This window comes from Gavia stellata, chromosome 2, assembly GCF_030936135.1.
Source record: "Gavia stellata isolate bGavSte3 chromosome 2, bGavSte3.hap2, whole genome shotgun sequence".
NCBI classification, from domain to species: domain Eukaryota; kingdom Metazoa; phylum Chordata; class Aves; order Gaviiformes; family Gaviidae; genus Gavia; species Gavia stellata.
The window spans coordinates 50,065,775-50,079,752 of NC_082595.1; the positions used below are offsets into that span (position 1 = coordinate 50,065,775).

The 13,978-nt window shown below is 45.4% G+C and overlaps 1 protein-coding gene across 1 annotated transcript in view; it reads left to right on the plus strand.

The window, feature by feature from the left end:
• Positions 1 to 12,667, plus strand: part of SLC2A12 (solute carrier family 2 member 12) — a 32,605-nt gene extending 19,938 nt beyond the window's left edge. The window contains exons 3-5 of the mRNA XM_059835373.1: positions 7,956 to 8,078; positions 10,259 to 10,391; positions 12,396 to 12,667. Coding sequence (XP_059691356.1) covers positions 7,956 to 8,078; positions 10,259 to 10,391; positions 12,396 to 12,492 — 353 coding nt within the window. The 3' untranslated portion in view covers positions 12,493 to 12,667. The remainder of the gene's footprint in view (positions 1 to 7,955; positions 8,079 to 10,258; positions 10,392 to 12,395) is intronic.
• Positions 12,668 to 13,978: the final 1,311 nt, after the last annotated feature.

Below are 13,978 nucleotides of genomic sequence, written 5' to 3' on the forward strand. Positions count from 1 at the left end.
GAACAGTTTGCACGTAACAGGAAAACCCATACCAGGCATTACATTTTTTTGAAGTTCATGGAGGTGAAAATTCCAATAGCAAAAAAAAAAAAGCATTAAAATGCAGGCTCACAGTGGTGAGAAGTTTAGGGGAGGAACGATGGCTGGGGAAAATCAGAGGTGAAGTACGTCTCACTGCCCTTCTTCTCAAGTGGCCCAGGAAACAAGGGAAGGAAGTAATGCATTAGTTCACAGTCTCTTCCCCCAAAACCCTCCTGCTTCTCTAATGTAAACTGGAGGAGGTGCGAGTGAAGGATGATTTCCGTGGTCCACTGCCAGGTTCCTTAAAAAAGCACATGTGAGTGTTCAACCTGTCTATTAGATGGTGATGCAAATAGTACAAACACTGGACAACAATTTTTACGTACTCTGATACAGCCTCAGAGATAAAACAATTAAATCCCACTTTTCCAAACATATGTTACTTCAAGGAGTCAGCCTAAAGGATTAACCATTAGAAACAGAAATGTAATGTACCAGAAGAAAAGAAAAAGAATTTAAGATTTGCCACGCCACATCAGCTCCTTTTGGATCATCAATGGTATCAGGCATCTTGCAACCAGTAGTCATAAAGCTGCTCGGAGAGAAGCACCTCGGAAGCCATAGAATGAGGTACATATTGCCTTTGCTCGCAGAGATTGTCTGCTTTGGCCTCTTGCACAAAACCATGGGCAAAGTTTTACTCCACTTTTCGTGCATCATATCTCTTTTACCTGCTTTGGAAAAGGACAAACTCCCTCTCACCCTCTCTTTCCAGTCTAAGCATCCCTCACTTTTGCCAGCCCCCCTAAACCTCCTTCACCGTAGCTGCTGTGAAAGCCTTTGCAGGGGTTGCATTGTGTGGGTGCTGGGAGCAGTGCTGGGACAGTGCTGGTGTGTTACAGCAGCAGGTCCCCCCTGCCCCAAATCCCAGCTCTGTCCCAGTGCTGCGTGCCCTCACGGGTGCACACCTCATCACCGTGCACACCACGAAGGCTTGTGCCATCCCCTTGCAACGTGCCCTTTGAAATCAAGGCGAACCAGTGCTGGAAGCTGGCCTTTTGTGAGAAGTCATTGGCCATCTGGCTGGTTGTGTTAATACCCAGCAGAGCCAGAAACCAGGTAAATGAAAAACCTGTGGGGTTTCATAAGCCTGGAAAAAAATCTGGTCGTGGCAAAGCCAGTCATTAGCTGTGTTCTTTGACTTCCTTCCTCTTGTGGCAGCTTTGCAATGGCTTGCTTGCATCCTTCCCCAACATGGATCATTTGTTACACGTTCTTAGATGGTCTTCCTGCATTACTGGTGGGATAATATCTTCCTTACCCTCCCTTGGACCTCGTGTTGCTAACAACCCAGTCCTCCCTTTAAAAGTCTTACATACTTCTTCCTACTTCCCTCCTAAGCTCTAAATCCACTTAATCTCTTCCCAGAGTTTGTACCTCAGAAACTTGAATTGTCTCAAGTATTGCAACAGCCACTTTCTAAATCTCACCATAAAGAACTTGATATCACGCAATACGGGTATAGGAAAGGAAAAAATGCTAAGCAGCAAATGAATACCAAGGGAAACTAATATTTCATTAATGAGAGCTGCTGAGCAGCTTCCAATTTGCTTCTGCCTCCTGGCAGGAGTAAGGTCAAAACAAGGACATTTTTCATTCATGTACCTCACTTGAATGTTGAGTACCCTCAAGCTCACACTATTTCTCAGATATTCTCAGATTTTTCTGCTTCTCTAATGTAAGTCTGTTAATTTTTTAAAATTATTTTTTATTTACTGCACAGCTGTAAAGTAAGAAAGTAAGTAAGAAATCACGAGATGAGACATCTCTTTGCTTATGGCCCAAATAAAAAGCTTATTAAGTTGGCCATGTTGGCTCAAACAAAAGGACCACTCAATCAATGTTACCCTGCCTTCAACAAGATCCAGTAGCAGATGCTGAGGGAAAATATATAAGAAAAGGCCCATGCAGCACGTACAGCGTGTCCTTCTGCCTATCTGTAGTTTAGGGAACTTGAAGAAAAATATTGGGGATTTATTTTTACTATTGTGAACAATGGTTCTTGATAGATCTTTTTCCATGCATACAGAGAAATAATGTTTTAACACCCAGCATTTAATAATTTTAATCCACTAATATTTTTCACATCTGAAGCATCTTGTGAAAGTGAATTCCATAGCTGAAATATGCATTGTCTGAAAAAGCACATCCTCCCACCTCACCTAACTGCTGACCCTGGTAACTTCAATTGGATTCTCTTGGTTTGTGTCATTAAAAATGCAATGAAAACCTCTCCTCTCATTGTCTCCACTTCAACTCTGTTTCGCTCCGCTGTACGTTATCTAAGCTGAAGAATCCTCGTCTGTTTAATTGATCTTTGCAGAGCTCATTACACACCTTTCTCTGTGGCTCATCTAGTTCTGAGTTGACCAAATCTGCATGGAACGTGACAAATGCAGAGGCATAACAGGCACGCTGAGTGGCACATTCAACGTTCCCTTCCTAATAATTGCCAAGCCTCTGTTTGCATCCATGACCTCTGCCTCGTGGGAGCTGATGCTCGCTGATGCTGTTACTGAACTGCCCATGGAGGCTCCAGCACTTCTGCCCTGAGCAGTGCTGGCATGCTGGTGTGAGTAGTGGTGGCTGGTTTTCTCCCTACGTGTTACTTTGCATGTGTGGATACAGAATTTTCAGGGTCATTTTTTTTAAAGTACTCAATACTTTGAGATTCTTTTGCAATTCTTTATGGTCTTTCTTCATTTTTATTACCCCGAATAATTTTGTACTGTCACTAAGTTTTGCACGTGCATTCACCTCCCCTTCCTGAGAGATCTGGAAATACAGTGAGCAGATCTCGTAATCTCCTTCCATCGTGAAAACTGGCCTTGTCCTTTGTTTCCTGTTATAAACAGCTATTGATCTATAGGAATACCTTGTCTTCTGTCTCATGACACTTCACCAAAGCTTTTTGAAATTGAAAAGCACGGTGGCTCATTCGTTTCGAACCCCATGTTCCTTAACTCTGTCAAAGAGACATGGCTTTCCTCAGCAAAAACTAGACAACTCTTCCTCAAGACACTGTGCAGATCCTCCTTTCCTTCTTCCAGCTGAGATTACTTAGCTTTATCCTAGCTCCAGCCAGCAGCTCGCTACAGAAGTCTACCAGGGTGACCCCTTCCTGCATCCCCATGGAACATTTTCTTCAATGCTGGCATGTGTCACCTCCTCCATCCCTGGCCTCTCATCCTCTCAACCAGCAGGCTCTCAAAATACTTGGCTGCCTGACGATGGTATTGCAAATAACTTTTCAGCAATTCTACTGTGTTTTCTTTGTCTGGACAGAGCGTACACCTTTGTGGAAGGCATATTTCTATTTCTAACAGCTTTCTTCATTCAGTTGTTTATCTGTGCTGAGCTATTTCTTTCTTTTTTATTTGGTTGTATGTGTATTTTAAGCCTCTAATCAGGTAATTTAAACATTCTTCATAACACCACTGAAGCATTTACCCTGACTGTCCTTCTCATTTCTTTGTAGAAAGCAGGCTCATTCTAATATTGTTCTCCTTGTGACACAAAATGTGGTAGATTCTTGGCTCTTCTATTTCTACAAGAATATTGAATTTGAAATGTTATACCCAATATAACAGAGCATCTTTGTGACAGTTACATCTTGAACTACCCCTGCTCAGCACTGAAGCAAGATTTGCTTTTTTTTCTCTCATGAAGTATCAGGCAAAGTGCTAAAAGAAACCATCATCTATGGTATCTAAAATGTAGTCCCAGCACTGTGCTCCATTATGCAATTTATTCAGCCTTAATGGGAGCAGCTGAAATCTTCCATTATTATTCTGTTTTCTGCCTTTACAGCCTCTGTGACTTTGTTTAGAGGTGAATGTCACCATCCTGGTCAAGATGTTGTTTGTATACCTGAATCCTCTGCTCTTCCTATTTGGGCAAGGAATGTCAGGGCATCGAGTTGCTGTGATATTTAATGAAACAATTAAGCTTTCTGATCCAATGTAATATTTTCTTCTGCATTTGCAGTGGGTGTTCTTTTCTCTAGATTGTACCATAATAAAAGACCACTCAATTGTACATTTTTTCTTAACTGCTGTCAACATACAACGCACTGCAGGTCAGCAAAAGTGAGTTATTACCTGCAGCCACTGCATGAACAAATCCCGCAGTTGTTGAATCTAGCACAGAGACTCATGCTGAGCCCTTAGCTTCGTCTCTTACCCACACCTGACCTGGAGAGCACCAGCTCTTTTCCCATCCATTCCACGAACACCAGCCAAGGGTGGTTGGAGCAGACACTGAAAACTATTGAGTATGTATGTGCAATGTGGTTACTATCACAGCATCCTTTTGAAATAATGTTAGTTTACACAGCAGATGAAGGGGGGGGGGTGTGGTATTTGGACCCTCTTTTCAAAGATAGGCTGATTTTCCCTCTAAAATGCCACTGCTTAGGCTGGTGAAGGCAGAGCACACAGCTGACTTTGCAGTGACTTTGGGAGAGTGCAGGTTAAATTTCTGCAGCGCTGCATGCACACAGCACACAAGGTAGCAGCAGTCATTAGGAATGGGAGCCCAAATCTAGTTACTGGCTCCCCAAGAGAAATCCACATCCCCGTCGTACCTACAGCAGCTGCTGCTTTTTGGCAAAGGTACAAATAGTAAAAACAATCCCAGAGAGGTGCTAAAAGCAAAGAATCGATTGTTATCGCTGCCTCAGCTTGGGGAAAGGCATAAACAGACTGTAATAAGTGTCAGATTTCTACAACTGCTCTTTCTCTGTGGGGAATAAGCCTATCCACTCCTCACCAGCTAAGCAGAGGTCAGGGCCATGCCAGAGGAAGTAGCTACCATTAGCAGACATGAAGAACAGATCTGGTGTGTTGGTGGGATCTGTCTGAACTAAACAACTGGTTGAAATAAGAGCAGCTAACCAGTATTGCGGCTGATGCAGATCCGCAAGTATTTTGGTTCTTAACAGGAAAACGACATGTTTCAAACCTCCAGACAAATTGTAGTTAGCCTGAAAGGGCCAGTCTGTCCTTAGAAAAATGCATGGTATTGGAGCTGTCGCAGTGCCACACATTTCAGCTGTGGCACGAGCCGTCCCCCAGTGCCCATAACGCTGCTGAAGCTCATCTAGCTTAGGGCTCGCCCAGCCTGGGGGGGCTGCTGTGCCAGTGCATGGGACTTGAGCCTCCTCATTCCGTGCCTCTCTGAGCAGCCACTGCAAGTTGCTTGAATGCAAGAAGATTCTAGAAGAAGGAAATACAGACCAGAGCACCCACAGAAAAAGTTTATTCCTGGCGGTTGGTTTATAGCAGAATCACAGACTGACAGGGGTTGGAAGGGACCTCTGGAGATCACCTAGTCCAACCCCCCTGCCAGAGCAGGTTCACCTACAGCAGATTGCACAGGAATGTGTCCAGGCAAGATTTGAATATCTCCAGAGAAGGAGACTCCACAACCTCTCTGGGCAACTTGTTCCAGTGCTCTGCCACCCTCAAAGTAAAGAAGTTCCTCCTCGTATTTAGATGGAACTTCCTATGACCAAGTTTGTGCCCATTACCTCTCGTCCTGTCACTGGGCACCACGGAAAAAAGACTGGCCCCATCCTCCTGGCACCCACCCCTTAAGTATTTATAAGCCTTGATAAGATCCCCCCTCAGTCTTCTCTTCTCCAGACTAAAAAGACCCAAGTCCCTCAGCCTTTCCTCATAAGAAAGATGTTCCAGTCCCCTGATCATCTTTGTAGCCCTTTGCTGTACCCTCTCCAGCAGCTCCCTGTCCTTCCTGAACCGGGGAGCCCAGAACTGGACACAGTACTCCAGATGTGGCCTCACCAGGGCAGAGTAGAGGGGGAGGATAACCTCCCTCCACCTGCTTGCCACACTCTTCTTGATGCACCCCAGGACGCCATTGGCCTTCTTGGCCACAAGGGCACATTGCCTTGGCCACAAGGGCACATTATGCCCAGCAGAAAGTGGGTTTGAATTATCTCAAACTTTATTTTAATCTTGTCTAACCTGACTATGAATATCTCCTTTGCCAATCTTGGTGTATAACCATTTTTCCAGCTGAGCTCAGCTGCTGGCTGCCAGGCCATCCTGTGGAGACGAACTCCATGGGCTGTGCATGCACTGCTCAGAAGGGCTCCTTTGCATCTCGCTTACTTGCTGCTATGCATTTCAGCTAGCACTCCCTGTTGTGACATGTTGTATCGGCTGTGACTAACGATACTGGTTTCAACAGCCCTGATGCTGAGGAGGAGCAAAATACAATCACGAGATCCCCGTGCATTGCCAGGGCCTGGTTTTGCTCGAGTGCAGGGCTAGCTGGCCTGACAAGGAAAAAAATACCTGCTTGAGAAGCCAGTTCTCTTCTTCTTTGTTCCCCCCTTGTGTGTAGACACCCCACAGAACATGCCCAGGGCTTTTCTTTAGAGCAACATTTGTCTTTTCAGCAGCGAGTGTGTTAAACTTTGCTGTGATCCAAGTCAGAAGAAAATGAAAAAAACCCTCTCTACGGCTGCTGTTAGACGCGGCGGCTGTGATATGACTGTGTGCCACTTGACTATGCGGAACAGTGTTAGGCAATTATGCAGTGTGGTCTTGATTCTCTGGAATAAAATCACCACTCTGCCAGGTCACTCCCACTATGGGAGTGAAGCTCTTTATATTTTGCCTTAGGGGAAAAAAAAAAAATCTGGGCCAGCTCCAGAAAACATTATTGAATTCAAATCTGTGGTACAAAGAAATCTAGAGTTTGCTCAAATCTGCTCTGTTGACTCAAGGCTCAGGGGTTTTTTTTCCCCCTTTCAGCTGGTCCTTCCTAGTCTTCTTCCACAGCACTTTTTTCTTTTCTACCTTTACCAGTACTGTCACACAGGAATCCTACAAGCATCCGAAGGGATATTGCAGTGTGACACACACTCGCACATACAGGAGCCTATTTTTAAAATGTAACTTTAAGACTGCCCAGTGCAAGTGTCCTGAGGAAACTTCCATCTGTCATTTTGCAGCCACAACATCACAGAGGAGCAATATAATGGCCATGTCCAAGGGTCTGAAGACACAGTTCATCCACGTGTACCCCTCTGCTCCTGTGCTGGTTGTCTGCTAACCCACAACATCTCCATTCAGCAACCTGTTGCTAATGGATCTCGCTTATGAACAAAAGGAGGGTGGAGGTTTTTTTATGTGTCTTTTGTTTTCTAATAACCAGCAATGGTGCAGAAAATGGTGCAGAAATGTGCTTTTTTTTTTCTTTTTTTTTTTCTCTTGCTATCAAGCTGGTTACACAGCCAGCTCTTCATGTCTGAATTTGTTTTTGTGGGCTAGCAACACCAGCATTTACAGCACCTGTGGTGTGGTGTGGTGTGATATGAAGGAGCCAAAAATCAGGCCCTCTCTCTTCATTTATACCTCAGCAATCTCATTTATATGAAGCAGAGAGCTGGAATAGCAAACCTACTTCAGAGTGGCAAGTTGATTTATAAGGTGGCATAAACACAGAGTGCCGCTCTTAGGCTGAAGATTACTTTGGTTTGCTGCCCCACTTCCATTAGCATTACGTCACTTGAGAGTTATTTAGCCAGAGCTCCCTTTCATGCACAGATGTGCAGTCAGAGCTCACTTCCCGGTTCAGTGTACGCTGGACCAGCCGCGCCACTCGCTTGCAGGGCGCTGGGCAGGGATGATGCCCTGGGGTGATGCTGACTGCTGCCCATGCTGCCTGCAGAGCATGGGTGGTCCTCTGGGGCTTGAGCCCACACAAACCTGACGTCCCTGAAAATCACCTTATTTTTTCAGGTGGCCTCACCTGAATTCATGGACTAACTAAATTTACAGCAAGGAAAGCCATCCTTTCAAAGACAACATCTTTTTTTTTTTCTTTTTTTCCTTCTATTTCAGTGTCCTGGCTGGTTCTGAGTGAAATTTTCCCTGGTGGGATCAGAGGACGGGCCATGGCTTTGACATCTAGCATGAACTGGGGTATAAATCTCCTGATCTCCTTGACATTTTTGACTGTAACTGGTAAGATTTCTCTGTGTCCTTCCAAGTTGATATTCTGCTAATGGGCAAAATGAATCTTTCCTATACAAACAACATTGCTAAAATTGCAGCCGTGGTGCCCCAGGAGCCAAATTCAAATCTTTGTTTAGGTGCTGTTTATTAGTGTAACTTCATCATTTCCACCACAACTTTCTAAGGTTGTGCTAGTAATTACAGCCTCATGGTGCTGGCTATCAGAGCACCTTGCACATCAGCTCCATAGGCTGTGAACCCCAGCTCTTAAAAACACCATTGCCTTAGTAGGCTGAAAATACATAATATTTTAGGATTTAGTCCTGCATCTTCTGAAGTCAATGGAAGTTCTGCTCTAGATCAGACCACAGCTTTTTTGATCAAACATTTTTAAAGACAATCTCATTTAAATCATTCCTTTTCACAAGAAAAGGAATGGCTTCAAGAAAATTTCCTTTAGAAAAAGGTGTCTTTGTAAGGTGAAAATGTTTCATGTTTTAATACGAGAAAGTAGACTACCATATAGTGACTTACAATGTGATGACAAACAAGGGAAAAGGTTAGATGCTGATGTTGAAATTAATTGACTGGCAAATATTTTTTTAAAATTTTATTTCATAAGAAGCTTTGCAAATTTTAGTTTTCAGTCTTATTCTGAGGAAAATATATGCTGAAAATCAAAATATATAAGGGAACAGAAATTCCAGGTTTCCTTTAAGTCTCCATTACTCTCCACTGGAGGCAGGGAATCAATGCACAAAAAGTTGAGGTGGTTTTCATCCTGTTAGATGCATTTTGAGGCAGATTTGAAAATGAGCGTGATCTGTGACTAAAACGGGTTTCGCATTGGTGCTTTCTTTTTTTTAAAAAAACAAGAGAGAGAGGAAAAACCCTGAGTACTGTCTTGATTATATGCCAGGCCAAACTCATTGAGTCTACACTAGCACTTTAGTAAGACCAAGGGTCCTCTCCAGAAGCGAATCATCCAGTTGCCTCCGCTCACTGCACTTTGGTTTGCACCACAGGGCAGTGATGCACAAGCTTTTGGACAAAACCAAACCAGAAAATGCACAGTGAATGCACTCCAGCTGCCAGCACTTGCTCAGTCCTTGGACCAGACTAGAGCTATTCCTAAGGACATGTCACTGAGAACAGATAGCGCAGACCTCAGGTCCTCAGCATCAGCTGTTTCACCTGAAGGCCCCCTCCTATTGTGCAGCATTACTTGTCAATGCACACCTAGCCATTATTCTGGTCTCAGTTTCAATGAATACAAAGCCACAGTAACTCTATTGGCTTAGCTGGATCTCATCTGGATTTATGAAAGTGTAACTACAAGCAAATATGCGTTCCTAGTCTACGGCAGAAAGGCAGAATTGGAAATTCTGTCTTCGAGTGAATACATGTGGCGGTCACGGTGGCCAGCAGCACCTGCACTTAGGTATCTGATGCAGAAGATACCGGCTGGATTAGTAGCTCCAGCTGCAATTTTTAGCTCATGACACAACTGACAACCCTCTCAACTGTCTGGCTTAGCTGTAGCAGGGGAAAGGGCTAAGGGGGCTGCAGCAGCAGGTTTGTATATGCTTTACTTTCCAGGGGCTGCAGAGTGCATCCCTCAGCCTAAGGACCTACCTGCCCCTGGACTGTAGGCTCAGAAAACCACTAGCTCTTGGCTGGCCCCGTTAGGAGTTCACTCTTGGATCCCTTTCTGGTGCAGGACACGTAGCTTGCAGTGGAAATGCTGGGAACTGACAGGCGGGAAGGATTAGCTGGAGATAACTGCAAGAGTGTGAAAAATGCTTGGGTTTGCTCCATGAAAGAATGTGCAACAAAACCAGGCACAGGCAGAAATTTGAGGCACTTGTGACCCCTGGTGCCTTTGCACAAACCAGTAACAAACTGGCTGCTCACAGTTTTCAACCAGAGTGACCACTAGCAAAATAGATCAATAGGTTCATGCTAAAGGGGTCAATATCGACTCATCAATTTTCTTTCATAAGGAGTATTAGAAAAAGCAAAACCACTTTTCTTTTTCAAATTATGGCCGGGCACAAATAAGTGAGCTAACAGCCTAGCTTCTTTCTAATTCCTCCTGTGCATGAGGGGTTGCATGCTATAAAAATACGGCAACAGAAAATAATTGTAATATTTGAAAATTAAAAAAGACATGTTTTCTTCCTTTGTAGAGCTCATTGGCTTGTCCTGGGTGTGCTTCATTTACACAATAATGAGCCTAGCATCCCTGGCTTTTGTTATTGTGTTTATACCAGAGACAAAAGGATGCTCTTTGGAGCAAATATCCATGGAACTAGCTAAACAGTAAGTACCGAGCTTGGGACTGCGTCCCCCGGGTGCCAGAGACTTTCAATGCCAAAAGCTTTTCAATGACGCTTGCTAAAAGAAAGGAAATGGCATTGTTTTTTTCTGGAAAAAGCAGATTCTCTCAAGGCTTGAGCTTGTACATGTTGATCTCAGTGGCCATGCATTTTGTCGGTGCTGAAGGACGGGCCCTAAAGGGATGGTGGTTTCCAGCGTCCCTGTGAGGAATGCCTGCAGCCAGACCTGGCTCCCCAGCACTTTTGCTGACTGGCATTGCTGGAGAGGAGGGCAACTGTGTTCCCACATTTAGGGCTGTGTGTCTTGGCTTGCATGCAGAAAAAGGGAAGGAGAGAGGCCCTATCTCAAATACTTCAAGGCTCCGTGTGATAGCTCTACTAGATGGGCATTTTTTGTGCATTTACTGAGTCCTGTGGCTCTGTACGCTCTCTGAGCTCATACCCAAAAAAGGTTCTTCCAGCATGAGTTTTGTGTCCCCACCTCATCACATAAAAAGGGTAGAAGAGCAATGAGAGGGAGAAAGAGTGTTGGTGACGTGAATGCCGTGTGCCTGCTCCTTTAATATGACCCGTTCTGACCGGTTTTGTGTCTTTTGACTCTACCTGTCTTTTCTCATCCCTCAGAAGGAGAGTGGCCCTTGGAATTACATATGCTCAACAAAAGTAGCACATCAATCTGGAGAACAGAACTAAACAGACTGCTGATACACATGCTGTTTACTTACAGTCTCCAAATGCAGGTGTCATTGACCATAAATTAACTGGCGATTTTTACTATCAATTTGCTACTGCCCCCATTCTTTTCAGTTGTTTTTGGCCATAAAAAATTATAGAAAAAACAAAGAAGCCTGTTTTTTAAAACGCAGCACCCTCCTGGCCTGTTCAAAGAGCGCTCTACAGCAGCTACTTGCTTTTTTGGACTCATCTCAGGAGTTATCAGCATTAACGAATAAAAGGGTAAAGAAATGATAGGGGAAACAATTCAGCGGACAAAATTTTTGCAGGGCTGAGGGCTTGGGGTGAGAGTCAGGCCTCACCACAGCTGGTGGCATGCAGCTAGAGGCGAGCCAGCATTCCCCGGTTCATCGCACACCCAGGCTTGACAGGGCACTGCGGACTCCTTCGCTCTCTCGCTGCTGACAGCCTGGCAGCAGGCTGCTGCCTGCCGGCAGGACAAATGACACCCAGAGAAAGAGGCTTGAAGGCACAGGTAGAAATATTCAAACTGAAAATAAGGCACATACTTTTTGACAGTGGAAGCAATTAACAGTGGAAGTGTGAACAGCCTAGTGTGATGGGTCACCCTGTATTTGGGTTTTTTAGATTACCAGAGAATATTTGTTCTAAAGGGTACGCTGCAACTCAGCCAGGCTTGAAGGGGTTCGTTTATGGGCTAGGAAAGAGCAATCATCCCAGCGCAGAAAGCGCGGAGCTAATTGTGCTGCCGGAGCCCCCGGGCCCTCCCTCGCAGCGGTCGCTGCTTCATGGACTGAGAAATTGGGGTTTCTGGTCCGGCCTGCGCTGCTTCCCCCCGCGCGCCCTCTCCTCCCTCCCCTTTAAAGAAAGGCGTAAATCCCCGCGGCAGCGGAGCGGGGGAGCCGGAGCCGGAGCCGGAGCCGGAGCCGGGGGGAGCCGGAGCCGGAGCCGGAGCCGGGGGGAGCCGGAGCCGGGGGGAGCCGGAGCCGGAGCCGGAGCCGGAGCCGGGGGGAGCCGGAGCCGGAGCCGGAGCCGGGGGGAGCCGGCGGCGGCCGCCCCGGGAGGAGCGTGCGGCGGGGCCGCCCCCGCGCGGGCAGGCGCGGAAGCGCCGCGGCCGCCGGAGCACCCCCGGGGCCGGGCCGGGTGTTCCGCTGGTCCGGCGGGCTGCGGGCAGCCTGCACAGCTGTCCTGCCGGAGACCCGCGCCCTCAGTGGCAGGCGCACGTAGCGGGGAGAGCGCTCTGCCAGCTGTATTGCGTGGCAAACCTTTGCGGCTTTTTTGGCTTCTGCAGGAAATACGTGAGGACCCGCTTGTGCTGGGTGAGCCCGCGCAGAGAGAAACTGGTGCCGGTGGAACTTGCCAAGAGAGAGAAAGAGCAGCTCTACTAGACCCGTGGCAATCAAAGCAGCCTTCACCAAAAGACTGATAAAAAGAAAAAAATAGTTCAGCAATGCTCACACTCTGATGGGACACATGGTATCTTTATTATATACGAGACATTCTCTCTTTCATTTCTTAATAGAGCTTCTTTCAGTGGCAGTTTACAGCCAACATTAAAGATTGTTGTAGTTTATAACTTACTGGAAATCTAGGCTCCCTCTGTTTCAAACCACCATCCCTCACCTCCCCTGAGGTTATTCACCTCTTACATATAGGAGGTGAATGGAAATTGGAATATTGTGCACCATTCTAGTTATCCATATTCAACAAGGGTTCAGCCTGGAAGAGGTGCAAAGAACGACTGGGGTGCCAAGGAGAAGGAAGAGTCTCACAGGAGGAGCCCACCAAAGACAGGTCTGTTTAGCCCAGCAAAAAAGGGGCTGGAAAGGGTTAACAGCTCTCTGTGAGTACATTAGGGAAGACAACACTATGGAGCAAAAATGCACAACTATGGAGAGTAAAGGATGATGTTAGTGCAGAACAAGTGGTTATGAACTGTTCACGAATTAATTTAGGCTCCAGCTTAAGAAGACTTGAAAAACGATCTTGTTCATCAGAACTTTGTTCAGCTTGTAAGAGGAACTTTACCTACAGTTTCCTGGAAGGACCAGGGTTCAGTGACCTAGGAAATACTCCTCAGAAAACATAGTCAAATTGTTTAATGGGGGGACATTTGCATAATCAATTACTCTGGATTGAGGATGGCCTTGCATGAGAGGAAGTAGGATTTCTTTGGCTTCCCAGTCCCAGGAAAGTTGGAAGCTGGAGGTACCAGAGTTGATGCCAAAATCATTTTACTTCTCAACACAGGGCATGGTAGACTTTGACTTTTGGATTCAGAAAGCAAGAATTGCGTGGTACAGGGCAGCATAAAGGGAGTTCAGAAAACATAATCACTGCAAACCATAAATTACATCAAATTCTTGGTTATTGCTTAGCAAATGTATCCTGAAGTACTCAACAAGCCTCTACAATGGGTTATCTATATGGCTCCCATAAAAGAACATAAGTCTTTTTTTCTTAGAGGTTAATAGATTTTGTTAGAATGATCAGTAGATAAATATTTATTAGCAGATAAATAAATGGTTCTTTGTTTAAAGAAAAAAAGCATGCTTTAAAAGCATGCTGGCTGTCTCAGCAGCCACACAGCAACATTTCTTCCAGCATTTAATTGAGGAAGCAAGACTGACGCTGTCAGCTGGAGTGTCAGTGCTTAGCTTCGAGCTAAGCACATGATCCTACTTTATTTGCCAACTCATAGCATTAAAGCCACCTGACTGTGTCCTACACTGAAGGAACGGTAACTTACTGATCTAGGTGAAGTTTTACTTCTGAGCACAGCAGATCAGTTCTGATCAGATTCTCACATGGTCACACTTCTAGATACTAACATCGTAAATTTATAGGAGCATGTCTATTCAGACAGTTAGCATG